Raw genomic sequence first — 12,754 nt, 5'->3', positions numbered from 1 at the left:
TGTAAATTTTCACAGTCAGCATGTATGGGTACACATCAATCCTCAAGCAACTGTTGAAGCAAGTCATTAACAAATGTCAATTTTTGGGCCGGCATTGTTGGTGACTGTTTGGCAGAGCCTCGCTCTCTTTCACGCAGGCCCAACGGATAGAGTTATCATAATTTCGTAGAGAATGTTCTACGTAATCTGTTAGCAGATGTTCCTTTAGCTGCGCGACAAAACATGTACTTCATGCACGATGGAGCACCTACTCAGTTTAGTGTTAATGTTTGTCGGCTTCTAAGCAACAGATTCTATAAGAGATGGATAGGTAGAAATGGACCAATTGCCAGGTCTCCGCGCTCCCCATATCTAAACCTACTGGACTTTTACTTGTAGGAGCATTTGAAAACACCGCAGTAGAGTGTGTTCAGAGTCTCCATGCCCGTATTATAGAGGGCTGCGAACCATACGTAATACACCAGTGATACATCAGCGCATCCGAGATTCACTACGAAGCCGGATTGATGCAGCTATCAATGTCCAAGGTGGGCATATAGAACATCTGTGAGATGTTACATGTGGTATACTGGTGCGTTCTGTTCGTGAGTGTTTCCCATGATTAACGTGTTGGCAAGAATGAGTTGTAACATGGAAAAAAAGCGTTTCCAGACCCATGTTCATGTAACATAATTTCCTCGTCTACGTGGATGGAATGTGTCCTGAAATTTTTGCCGTACATTTTTGTTACACCCTCCACGATTACAATTTAAAATTTACTAATTAGTTTACTTTGAACAGTAATGTGTACAATAACAATTTATGTTGCATTGAACAAAATAGAAAACAAACCGGTAAAGAATTAAGAAACTGACCATTTAACAGAAGAAAATGTAGACAAATCGAACGGTCCTGGCTTTCACTTGCGCAGACTTTTTTCACTCGACCCGGGTAATTTAAGTCTTCTGCAATCTTGTTCTCCGTAGATATTTTTTCAAGATCACTTAAACGAGCTTGACTCATCGTTGATCTGAGATTTTTTAAATAAATGTTAGCTTTTAGAAACTTCTCTCACCGCTCGCAACTGTCACCGGGAGTATTAGAAGAATTCTTAGAGCAATGTTAACACTCATCATCGTCATCATCATCATTTAAGACTGATTATGCCTTTCAGCGTTCAGTCTGGAGCATAGCCCCCCTTATAAAATTCCTCCATGATCAGTGCTAACATTGGTGCCTCTTCTGATGTTAAACCTATTACTTAAAAATCATTCTTAACCGAATCCAGGTACCTTCTCCTTGGTCTGCCCCCACTCCTCCTACCCTCTACTGCTGAACCCATGAGTCTCTTGGGTAACCTTGCTTCTCCCATGCGTGTAACGTGACCCCACCATCTAAGCCTGTTCGCCCTGACTGCTACATCTATAGAGTTCATTCCCAGTTTTTCTTTGATTTCGTCATTGTGGACACCCTCCTGCCATTGTTCCCATCTACTAGTACCTGCAATCATCCTAGCTACTTTCATATCCGTAACCTCAACGTTGTTGATAAGGTAACCTGAATCCACCCAGCTTTCGCTCCCATACAACAAAGTTGGTCGAAAGATTGAACGGTGCACAGATAACTTAGTCTTGGTACTGACTTCCTTCTTGCAGAAGAGAGTAGATCGTAGCTGAGCGCTCACTGCATTAGCTTTGCTACACCTCGCTTCCAGTTCTTTCACTATGTTGCCATCCTGTGAGAATATGCACCCTAAGTACTTGAAACCGTCCACTTGTTCTAACTTTGTTCCTCCTATTTGGCACTCAATCCGTTTATATTTCTTTCCCACTGACATTACTTTCGTTTTGGAGATGCTAATCTTCATACCATAGTCCTTACATTTCTGATCTAGCTCTGAAATATTACTTTGCAAACTTTCAATCGAATCTGCCATCACAACTAAGTCATCCGCATATGCAAGACTGCTTATTTTGTGTTCACATATCTTAATCTCACCCAGCCAGTCTATTGTTTTCAACATATGATCCATAAATAATATGAACAACAGTGGAGACAGGTTGCAGCCTTGTCTTACCCCTGAAACTACTCTGAATCATGAACTCGATTTACCGTCAACTCTAACTGCTGCCTGACTATCCATGTAAAGACCTTTAATTGCTTGCAAAAGTTTGCCTCCTATTCCGTAATCTTGTAGAACAGACAATAACTTCCTCCTAGGAACCCGGTCATATGCCTTTTCTAGATCTATAAAGCATAGATACAATTCCCTGTTCCACTCATAACACTTCTCCATTATTTGCCGTAAGCTAAAGATCTGGTCCTGACAACCTCTAAGAGGCCTAAACCCACACTGATTTTCATCCAATTGGTCCTCAACTAATACTCGCACTTTCCTTTCAACAATACCTGAGAAGATTTTACCCACAACGCTGATTAAAGAGATACCTCTGTAGTTGTTACAATCTTTTCTGTTTCCATGTTTAAAGATTGGTGTGATTACAGCTTTTGTCCAGTCTGATGGAACCTGTCCCGACTCCCAGGGCATTTCAATTATCCTGTGTAGCCATTTAAGACCTGACATTCCACTGTATTTGATGAGTTCCGACTTAATTTCATCCACCCCAGCCGCTTTATTGCACTGCAATCTATTGACCATTTTTTCCACTTCCTCAAATGTGATCCTATTTCCATCACCATTCCTATCCCATTCTACCTCGAAATCTGAAACATTACTGATCGCATTTTCACCTACATTGAGCAACTCTTCAAAATATTCCCTCCATCTGCCCAAGGCATCCACAGGATTCACCAGCAGTTTTCCTGACCTGTCCAAAATACTTGTCATTTCCTTCTTACCTCCCTTTCGAAGACTGCTAATTACACTCCAGAATGGTTTTCCAGCAGCTTGACCCATAGTCTCCAACCTGTTTCCAAAGTCTTCCCACGATTTCTTCTTCGATGCTGCAATTATCTGTTTGGCTTTGTTTCTTTCTTCAACATAACTTTCTCTGTCTACCTGAGTTCTAGTATGTAGCCATTTTTGATACGCCTTCTTTTTCCTTTTACAGGCTGCCCTGACTGTGTCATTCCACCAAGCTGTTTGCTTCATCCTACTTTAACACACTACTGTTCCAAGACATTCTTTAGCCATTCTAGAACTGTGTCCCTGTACCTTGTCCATTCCTTTTCCAATGTTAACACTGCGACAAAAAATTGTCTTCCTATAAACTCCATCTCATCAACATGGCTCGACTCGTGATCTTGCAAAATCGTTGAGTGGTTTCTATACTTTTCGTCCAGGCTGTCAGGAGGCGTATTCTTTAGCTTATCGATGTCGTAAAGAAAATCAAAATGATCTCAATGAGACTTCAACCGAGTGAACCTCTCGTCCAAAAATGTGATGATGACGTCTAAAAGATGATCCACACATCAAAAAAAGTTTTGCATCATCCCGGTTCTCAGTACTCCTGAAGATAGACATCGACTGTAGATATTGTATCACAGACACAGTCCCTTTGACTGTTCAGAGATCTCACTAAACCCACCCAGCCGGCCGCGGTGGTCTAGCGGTTCTAGGCGCTCAGTCCGGAACCGCGCGACTGCTGCGGTCGCAGATTCGAATCCTGCCTCGGGCATGGATGTGTGTGATGGCCTTAGGTTAGTTAGGTTTAAGTAGTTCTAAGTTCTAGGGGACTGATGACCTCAGATGTTAAGTCCCATAGTGCTCAGAGCCATTTGAACCAAACCCACCCAAAGATGTAAACAACCATGCATGAGCAGCGCCTATTAGACGGAGAGGGTCCGACAGCCGATCAGTTCCAATTATTCCACCAGGAAGGAGGTACACGGCTCTTGTTGTCTGTATTTAAACCATGCCTAGACGGTCAATACAGCAGTTCGATCGCGTCCGCATTGTTACTTTGTGCCAAGAAGTGCTGTCAACAAGGGAAGTGTCCAGGTTTCTCAGAGTGCACCAAAGCGTTGTTGTTCGGACATGGAGGGGACACAGAGACAGGAACTGTCGATGACATGACTCGCTCAGGCCGCCCAAGTGCTACTAGTGCTACTCTGGACGACAGCTACCTCCAGATTATGGCTCGGAGGAACCCTGACAGCAACGCCACCATGTTGAATAATGCTTTTCGTGCAGTCGCAGGACGTCGTGTAATGACTCAAATTGTGCGCAATAGGCTGCATGATGTGCATCTTCACTCCCGACGTCCATGGCGAGGTCCATCTTTGCAACCACTACACCATGCAGCACGGTATAGATGGACCTAACAACATGCCCAATGGACCACTCAGCGTTGGCATCACGATCTCTTCACCGATGAGTGTCGCATATACCTTCAACCAGACAATCATCGGAGACGAGTTTGGAGGCAACCACTCTGAGGGATCTACGCCTTAGACGCACTGTCCAACGAGTGCAGCAAGGTGGAGGTTCCCTGCTGTTTTGGGGTGACATTACGTGGGGCCGATACGATGGGGGTCATGGAAGGCGTCGTAACGGCTGTACGATACGTGAACGCCATCCTCCGACCGATAGTGCAACCATATCGGTGGCATATTGACGGCGCATCCGTCTTCGTGAACGGCAATTCCCGCCCCCATCGTGCACATCTTGTGAATGACTTCCTTCAGGATAAGGACATCGCTCAACTAGAGTGGCCACGATGTTCTCTAGACATGAACCATATCGAACGTGCGTGGGATAGATTGAATAGGGCTGTTTATGGACCACGTGACCCACCAACCACTCTGAGGGATCTACGCCGAGTCGCCGTTGAGGAGTGGGACAATCTGGACCAATAGTGCCTTGATGAAGTTGTGGATAGTATGCCACGACGAGTACAGGCATGCATCATTGCAAGAGGACGTACTACTGGGTATTATAGGTACCACTGTGTACAGCAGTCTGGACCGCCACATCTGAAGGTCTCGCTGTATGGTGGTAGAACACGCAATGTGTGGTTTTCATGAGCAATAAAAAGGACGGAAATGATGTTTATGTTGATCTCTATTCTACAGGTTTCGGAACTCTCGAAACAGAGTTGATACAAAACTTTTTTTGATGTGAGTAGTAGAATTCAATTTTGTAGAGTTTCGTCGCTTCCTCTGTTGTCTCATCCCTACCTTCGTAGGCGAAGTCTCTTGGCTTCTTGCTTTGACTCCGGCAAACACTTATCCGTGGTAATGTTAGATCGTCTAGTTCTAATTCTGTGGCCAGTTTTTTGAGATCCGTCAAGAAAGACACAAACTTTTCTCCCATTCTGCAGTTCTTTCAAGCATTTCCACGGCCTCAGAAATATTTTTGTCAACGCTTTGGTGGGTCTTACTACTGACCATAAATTATACGCTGATGTGAAGCAGTACGTTGTACCAGATTACCAGAGAAGTAAGAAAGGTGTAATTCATTATTTGGTTCACAAGAACCGTGGCTTCCTGACCGGTCATGCCATCTAATTCTTCTTATAGGTGAACAAGCGTCACGAACTCCTCAAATTTGAAACCTCAGGATGGTAAGTGCAGCGATGCGATTATCCCCCCTAGTATAGCTCCGTGACTTCAGCGTCAGGTTAGGCAGATACTTCTCTAAGACACCCAACCCCGAACGGGGGACGAGAAGAAATCGTACAAGCTCTTCACTGTCGAGAACATCGAAACAGCATCTGTCATTCTGGCCTGAGATGCTGGAATTGGCGGTCGCGTGTGCGTGAGGTGTGCTTGCTCATGAGTGCGAATGGTGTCTATCTCTCCTTTACTGATGAAGGCTCCGTGACCGAAAGCTTTACGTAAGCATCTTTTAATTGTGCTTGTCTGCAACTTGACGTGACTTCTTTACGGTAAGTAGCAATCTGTCTTTCCCTACATTGTTGAAACAGCATCTTGGGAAGACATAGCAGAATCGTTTACAAGATTCAACGCGCGACTACTATATGGTACATAGAAGGGAATTTTTAATCTTCCAAGAAGTTGAGTACGACCTGCGTGAAACTGACGCTTGAAGAATCGGACGTAGAAAAAAAAAAAAAAAAAAAAAAAAGGCGGGAAATGCTCGCGAATTCGGACATCATATACCACTTCGAGTCGTGTCTGCTGAACAAAGCGTCCCACAAACGTCAACTGCTCAACTTGATCTAGAATGATACTGTTATACTTTGCAGACTTCATTATCAATAAAATGTTATTGTTATATGTGATCCAATTAGACGAATTATTTTCCAAGATAATGATGGTCCTTGTTCTTTCCCTGCTTTGTTCTCTTTAGGTTCTACATCATCACAACGTCGAACCTTCCTAATGATTCGAGGATTTTCAAGAAGTTTCCGTTGTCACGCTGAAAGAGTGTATCTGTACTTCCTCTCAAATGCAGACATTGATGACCCAGGAAACTTATTATCGCTATTAAACGGTGAAGAACATTTTTTCAACGTTCGCTTTCAGTATTCATAGGCATTGATAATGGACGTCGACGGTTCGTGAATTTTTCAGTTCTTGAGAAAACACGATCCACTTTTTGTGCGAATTCAAATGCTTGGTAGACGTCCCATAACTTTCGAAATAAGAATCAAGGTGCCGCCAGTTGTTCTTTGTGGGTGACGAAAGAAGTTTGTAACAAACGCAGAAGACGGCATCCTTGCTCTCTGAGTACATCAACCAATGTCGATCTACTTTTTCTAAATTTTTCAAAGGATAGCTGTAACGCAAAGGCTTGAAGCGCCGGTTGTCCGCGTTTTTAGGACATTCCTCAGCTTTGACACGGGCCAGCTACATCATTTCATGCTTGACATCTTCTCTGACGGTGACAGCATCTTCCAGCAAGATAACTGTCCGTTTCAGAAGGCCAGAATTGTGTTACGCTGGTCTGAGGAGCACAGTAGTGTTCTTGGCCACTATATTCATCTGGTCTGAGCCTCGTGGAACATGTCTCTAACACTATCATTACCAACATTGCATCCACGAACTATTGGCCCATAATTTACAGGAACTGAACGGTTTTTGTATAGACATCTGGTGCCAATACCTCAGGATACCTACCACATAGTGGCTGAATCGATGACGTGTAGAATCGCTGCTGTGCTGTGTTCTAAAGGTGGAGTGACATGCTATTGGCAAGTTTCATAATGTTTCGGCTTATCATGTAAAACTTGCACTGCAAATATTGTGGAAATGGAAAGTACTCTTGACATGCAGTGTTTGCAGAATGGATTGTTTGTCAGGGGTTCTGATCAACAGCTTGTAATAATACTTAGGAAGTGCTTACAATTTGCTTGTGAGTACCTTGAGTGCATTGTGAGTTGCTAGTCAGTTAATGTGTGGCAGTCCAAGCAGTAGGTCTTGAGTGGGCGATGGTATTTACTAATGCAGAAAAGGCCAACATGCTCATGATGTATGTAGAGTGCAGGATGAATGCAGTTCATTGTTCTACTGTGTATGCAGAAAAATATCCAAATAGACATCAACTATCTCACCAATTATTTATCAATCGCTTCAACCAGTTATGTGAAACTGATAGTGTAACACCTAGACAACGTAATAGAAGGAAACTAGTGACAACAGAAGAGGTGGAAGCCAATTCTGCAGCATCTGAAGACAGCTCAATGCTGGATGGGGTGCACGGGTCCCCAATATGCTCATGGTGTATGGAGAGTGTAAGAAGAATGCAGTTTGTTCTTGTACAGTTTATATGGCAAGACATCCCGATAAATGTCAACCATCTCAGCAATTATTTATCAACCTTTTCAACCAGCTGTGTAAAAGTGGTAGTGTAATACCCAGACAATATAATTAATGTTCTTGCTGCTGTTGTAGTTGATATGCACTTTAGCTCCTGTGCAATCACACGAGGAAGTGGCATTAGTCAGGCGAGTGTCCTGAGCATTATCCGTCAACATAGGTTCCATCTCTATCACATCTCTCTCCATTAGGAGCTGCATGGAAATGATTATGAGAATTATGTTAACTTCTGTACATAGGCATTAAGACAGGATACTCCAGATGTATCATGTATCTTGGGTAGTGATGAAGTCATATTTACCAATCATGGCCGGGTAAACCACCAACACATGCACTGTTGGTCTGTTGGCAATCTATGTTGCAATTGTCACGTGGGACATCAGCATCCATGGAGTATAAACATGTTGTGTGAAATAGGGAACCATCAGCTCACAAGCCTGTTTTTCATGGACACACTGAACGAGCACAAGTAACGCAACCTCCTAACAGACCATCTTCCATGAATGCTAGAAGACATTTGTCTGCAGACTGTGAGGAACCTATGGTACCAACATGATGTCTGCCCAGCCCACAGTGCATGGAGTATTACAAATTGTCTTCATAAATTGTTTCCAAATCATTGTATGGAATGCAGAGGACCTATACATTGGTCAGCCCTTTCCCTGGACTTGATGCCTGTAGACTTTATTTCTGTGGGGAAAGCTGAAAGACACTATCTACAAGGACACACCAACTACAATAAGTGATATACAACAAAGTATTACTGCAGCCTGGTCCATTGCAGCAGCTATACCATACCAGACTGGAAACGTGTATTGCCGCTGCCGCTCATCATTTTCAACATAACCTGTGATGGTCAGTTGTCTCATTATTGGTCAGAATCCACATAACTAGTGTATGCTCTTGTATAGTTCTTTAGTGTGTGCTACCCCAGGTACTGTACAAGCGTCAATGTGAGAACTTTTCAAAATATGATATCTCATTAACAACTCACACTAGAATCCTGCACCAAACACCATTGACATTCTAATTTAGCCTACTTTTAGTCTGTTAATGTCAATAGGCCTGTTCCATTTAAAAAAGAGTATGTTTGTGTAAGAAATACATTTCCTACATCTTATTACACTCTATCAATTGACTAACAGTATGAAACCCTGGCTACAAATCCATTCTGTGGAAACCACATATCAATAGCACTTTCCATTTCGACAATATTAGCAGTGCAATTTTAGGTGTCACCCTGTGTACTATTGAGCAATATATGAAGACAGCTAAATTTCCTTGTTACCACACTGAACTGAATGTTGTCATAAACCTGACACTTTCCTGGCAGAACACTAACTCAATGACATGCTCAAAAATACCATCATCCTAGTTAGACTGAGCTATTTTAATTGTTCATCCATTATTTGTCTGAGTTATGTTCTCTAAAAATACTAAGCCAAGACATCTTCATCAAGTTATTAAAGTGATGATATACTGGGCTTCTTAAATAGATGAAGTTAGTTGTTGTTGTGGTCTTCAGTCCTGAGACTGGTTTGATGCAGCTCTCCATGCTACCCTATCCTGGGCAAGCTTCTTCATCTCCCAGTACTTACTGCAACTTACATCCTTCTGAATCTGCTTAGTGTATTCATCTCTTTGTCTCCCGCTAAGATTTTTACCCTCCACGCTGCCCTCCAGTGCTAAATTTGTGATCCCTTGATGCCTAAGAACATGTCCTGCCAACCGGTCCCTTCTTCTTGTCAAGTTGTGCCACAAATTCCTCTTCTCCCCAATTCTATTCAATACCTCCTCATTAGTTATGTGATCTACCCATCTAATCTTCAGCATTCTTCTGTAGCACCACATTTCGAAAGCTTCTGTTCTTTTCTTGTCTAAACTATTTATCATCTATGTTTCACTTCCATACATGGCTACATTCCATACAAATACTTTCAGAAACGACTTCCTGGCACTTAAATCAATACTCGATGTTAACAAATTTATCTTCTTCAGAAACGATTTCCTTGCCGTTGCCTGTCTACATTTTATATCTTCTCTACTTCGACCATCATCATTTATTTTGCTCCTCAAATTGCAAAACTCCTTTACTACTTTAAGTGTCTCATTTCCTAATCTAATACCCTCAGCATCACCCGACTTAATTCAACTACATTCCATTATCCTCGTTTTGCTTTTGTTGATGTTCATCTTATATTCTCCTTTCAAGACACTATCCATTCTGTTTCACTGCTCTTCCAAGTCCTTTGCTGTCTCTGACAGAATTACAAAGTCATCGGTGAACCTCAAAGTTTTTATTTCTTCTCCATGGACTTTAATACCTACTCCATTAGGGATATTAAAAATATTTAAACAAGGCATTGTCTTTTTAGTTTTTAAATGAAACTTCAAAGCCTTAGTTAAAGCAAAATATTGTTGCTAATGTAACAACACATTTAAAGAGCTAATATAGATGTAGCACATTTGCCTACTGAGATGATGAAGATGCTGTATCAATTAGAATAATTCATATATTCTGATTTTACTTTCCTGGCAGTCTACTGATGAGGATGTTTCTATTCACTACTGTAAGAATTTCTCCTTTACACACTACCGTACCTGGTGTTACATATTACTGCTGTCATTTGTACAAACCTGTTTCTCCTCTTAGATGTATCTCTCAGAAGTATTGACTTATTTACACTGATTTTCTGAAAAGATTTGTACACGTCCCAGAAATGGTAGTTGGTGTATAACAAGAATAAATTTCATACATGATAAATAACAGTTGTACTATAAATTACTTGCATCTTGCACAGCTAAACAATAGCCAATTTGTTTATTGCAGCCACCAAAACCCGCACAGACATGGAAAGGCGTGAAGGATGCTCTAAAATTTGGAAGTAGATGTGTTCAGCTCGACTTGCTCAACAATGAAGATGTGGGCAGTGAGGACTGCCTCTACCTCAATGTTTACACACCAAAGGTAATGTGTCTATCTGTTTTTAAAATCTGCAGCATTATATGGATGTATTGCCAAACACACTGTACCAACAGCTCTACCAAACAAATCCTTAAGTCACTATCCCCTAAGCTAGGCTATTACAGGTCAAGTGTCCATCTGTGGGCAGGTGGGCACCCAAAGGCACAAATGGGCTGTGGTGGAAAACAACTGTTGTGTGGATAGTTTTGCAGCTGGGTCATGGTGTGCATGACTGAACTCTGCTGGCGAAGCGCACATGGGCAGGTTAGGCAAAGTGGATCGTGCATGCACAATCACTCGCAGTAGGTCACCTGGCAGGTAGCCTACCCTTCCTATGTCTGCCTATAGGCATGATGATAGGTGTCCAGGAGCATCATTGCATGCTGGGGCAGCATTGGAAGAGCCTGCCCTATGCCATGTTCACACTATGTGCCAAACTGAGCCAGGCAGGTATGAGCTTGGACATGTCAGATCAGAGAAGTTCAGAATACTTTTGGATGGTTTGATACCTGCAACAAGCACACATCCTGTCTGTTTGAAGTTTCTCTGCATGTATCAGGTAGCCATCTATTCCTGTTTGTTGAAAACCTCACCATAGAAAGCAAAAAGTAGGAAAACTGAGAGATAAAACTGAATGGGAACTCTTATAGCCATAAGAAGGGCTATGTATGTAGTCTAAAACAGTTTCTAATTTTAGATTCACGTGAAAGCTCTGTCACAAACTTCTACAAAGTACTGGCCATATGTTAAGTCAATGAATGGATCGAAACCTTCCATACAATCTGGATCTGTCTGGTGTTCAAACTGAAGACAGCAGTCAGAAAGCCAAACTATGAAATTCCACTTTTAAAAATGTATTAATGCATGAAAATAATATTATATCAGTGTTCAATAACTGTCACTTTGCAAATGAGAGATATAGTAATAAGTACTTGCTTTACTGAAAAACAATTAGGGCTATTCAATATACTGCTGAATTTGATCCTTTTACAGCTCATCAAAATGGCTAAGCAGGGATGGCTAGAGGTCAAATGTAAGGATGTAGAGGTGTATATCACTAGGGGTAAGACAGATATTGCCTACAGAAAAATTAAAGAGACCTCTGGAGAAAAGAGAACCTCTTGTATGAATATCAAAAGCTCAGATGGAAAACCAATTCCAAGCAAAGAAGGGAAAGCAGAAAGGTGGAAGGAGTAAACAGAGGGTCCATACAAGGGTGATGTACTTGAGGGTGATATTCTGGAAATGGAAGAGGATGTAGATGAAGATGAAATGGGAGATATGATACTGTGTGAAGAGTTGACAGAGCACTGAAAGACCTGAGTCAAAACACGGCCCTAGGAGTAGACAACATTCCATTAGAACCACTGACAGCCTTGGGAGAGCCAGCCCTGACAAAACTCTACCACCTGGTGAGCAAGATGTATGAGACAGGCAAAATACACTCAGATTTCAAGAAGGATATAATAATTCCAAAGCAGGTGTTGACAGGTGTGAAAATTACTGAACTATCAGTTTAATAAGTCGTGGCTGCAAAATACTAACATGAATTGTTTACAGATGAATGGAAAAACTGGTAGAAGCCAACCTTGGGAGGATCAGTTTGGATTCCGTGGAAATGTTGGAACATGTGAGGCAATAATGAACCTGCAACTTACCTTAGAAGATAGATTAAGGAAAGGCAAACCTACATTTCTAGCATTTGTTGACTTAGAGAAAGCTTTTGACAATGTTGACTGGAATCCTGTCTTTCAAATTCTGAAGGTGGCAGGGAGCAAAAGGCTATTTACAATTTGTACAGAAACCAGATGGCAGTTATAAGAGTCAAGGGGCATGAAAGGGAAGCAGTGGTTGGGAAGGGAGTGAGACAGGGTTATTGAGCAAGCAGTAAAAGAAAGAAAAGAAAAATTCGGAGTAGGAATTAAAATCCATGGAGAATAAATAAAAATTTTGCAGTTTGCCAGTGACATTGTAATTCTGTCAGAAACAGCAAAGGATTTGGAAGAGCAGTTGAGTGGAATGGAATGGGCAGTATCTTATAAGGCAAATATGAGATGAACATCAACA

General features: G+C 41.9%; 1 protein-coding gene across 1 annotated transcript in view; it reads left to right on the top strand.

Moving 5' to 3' along the window:
* The window catches only part of LOC126162502 (esterase FE4-like), a 183,173-nt gene that overhangs the window by 37,382 nt on the left and 133,037 nt on the right, over positions 1–12,754 (top strand). The window contains exon 2 of the mRNA XM_049919050.1: positions 10,553–10,690. Within this exon, the coding sequence (XP_049775007.1) occupies positions 10,553–10,690 (138 nt within the window). The remainder of the gene's footprint in view (positions 1–10,552; positions 10,691–12,754) is intronic.

The sequence above is a fragment of the Schistocerca cancellata genome, chromosome 2 (genome assembly GCF_023864275.1).
Source record: "Schistocerca cancellata isolate TAMUIC-IGC-003103 chromosome 2, iqSchCanc2.1, whole genome shotgun sequence".
Lineage (NCBI taxonomy): Eukaryota > Metazoa > Arthropoda > Insecta > Orthoptera > Acrididae > Schistocerca > Schistocerca cancellata.
Note: the sequence above shows the minus strand (reverse complement) of the source record. Positions and strands in the feature narration are given on the sequence as shown.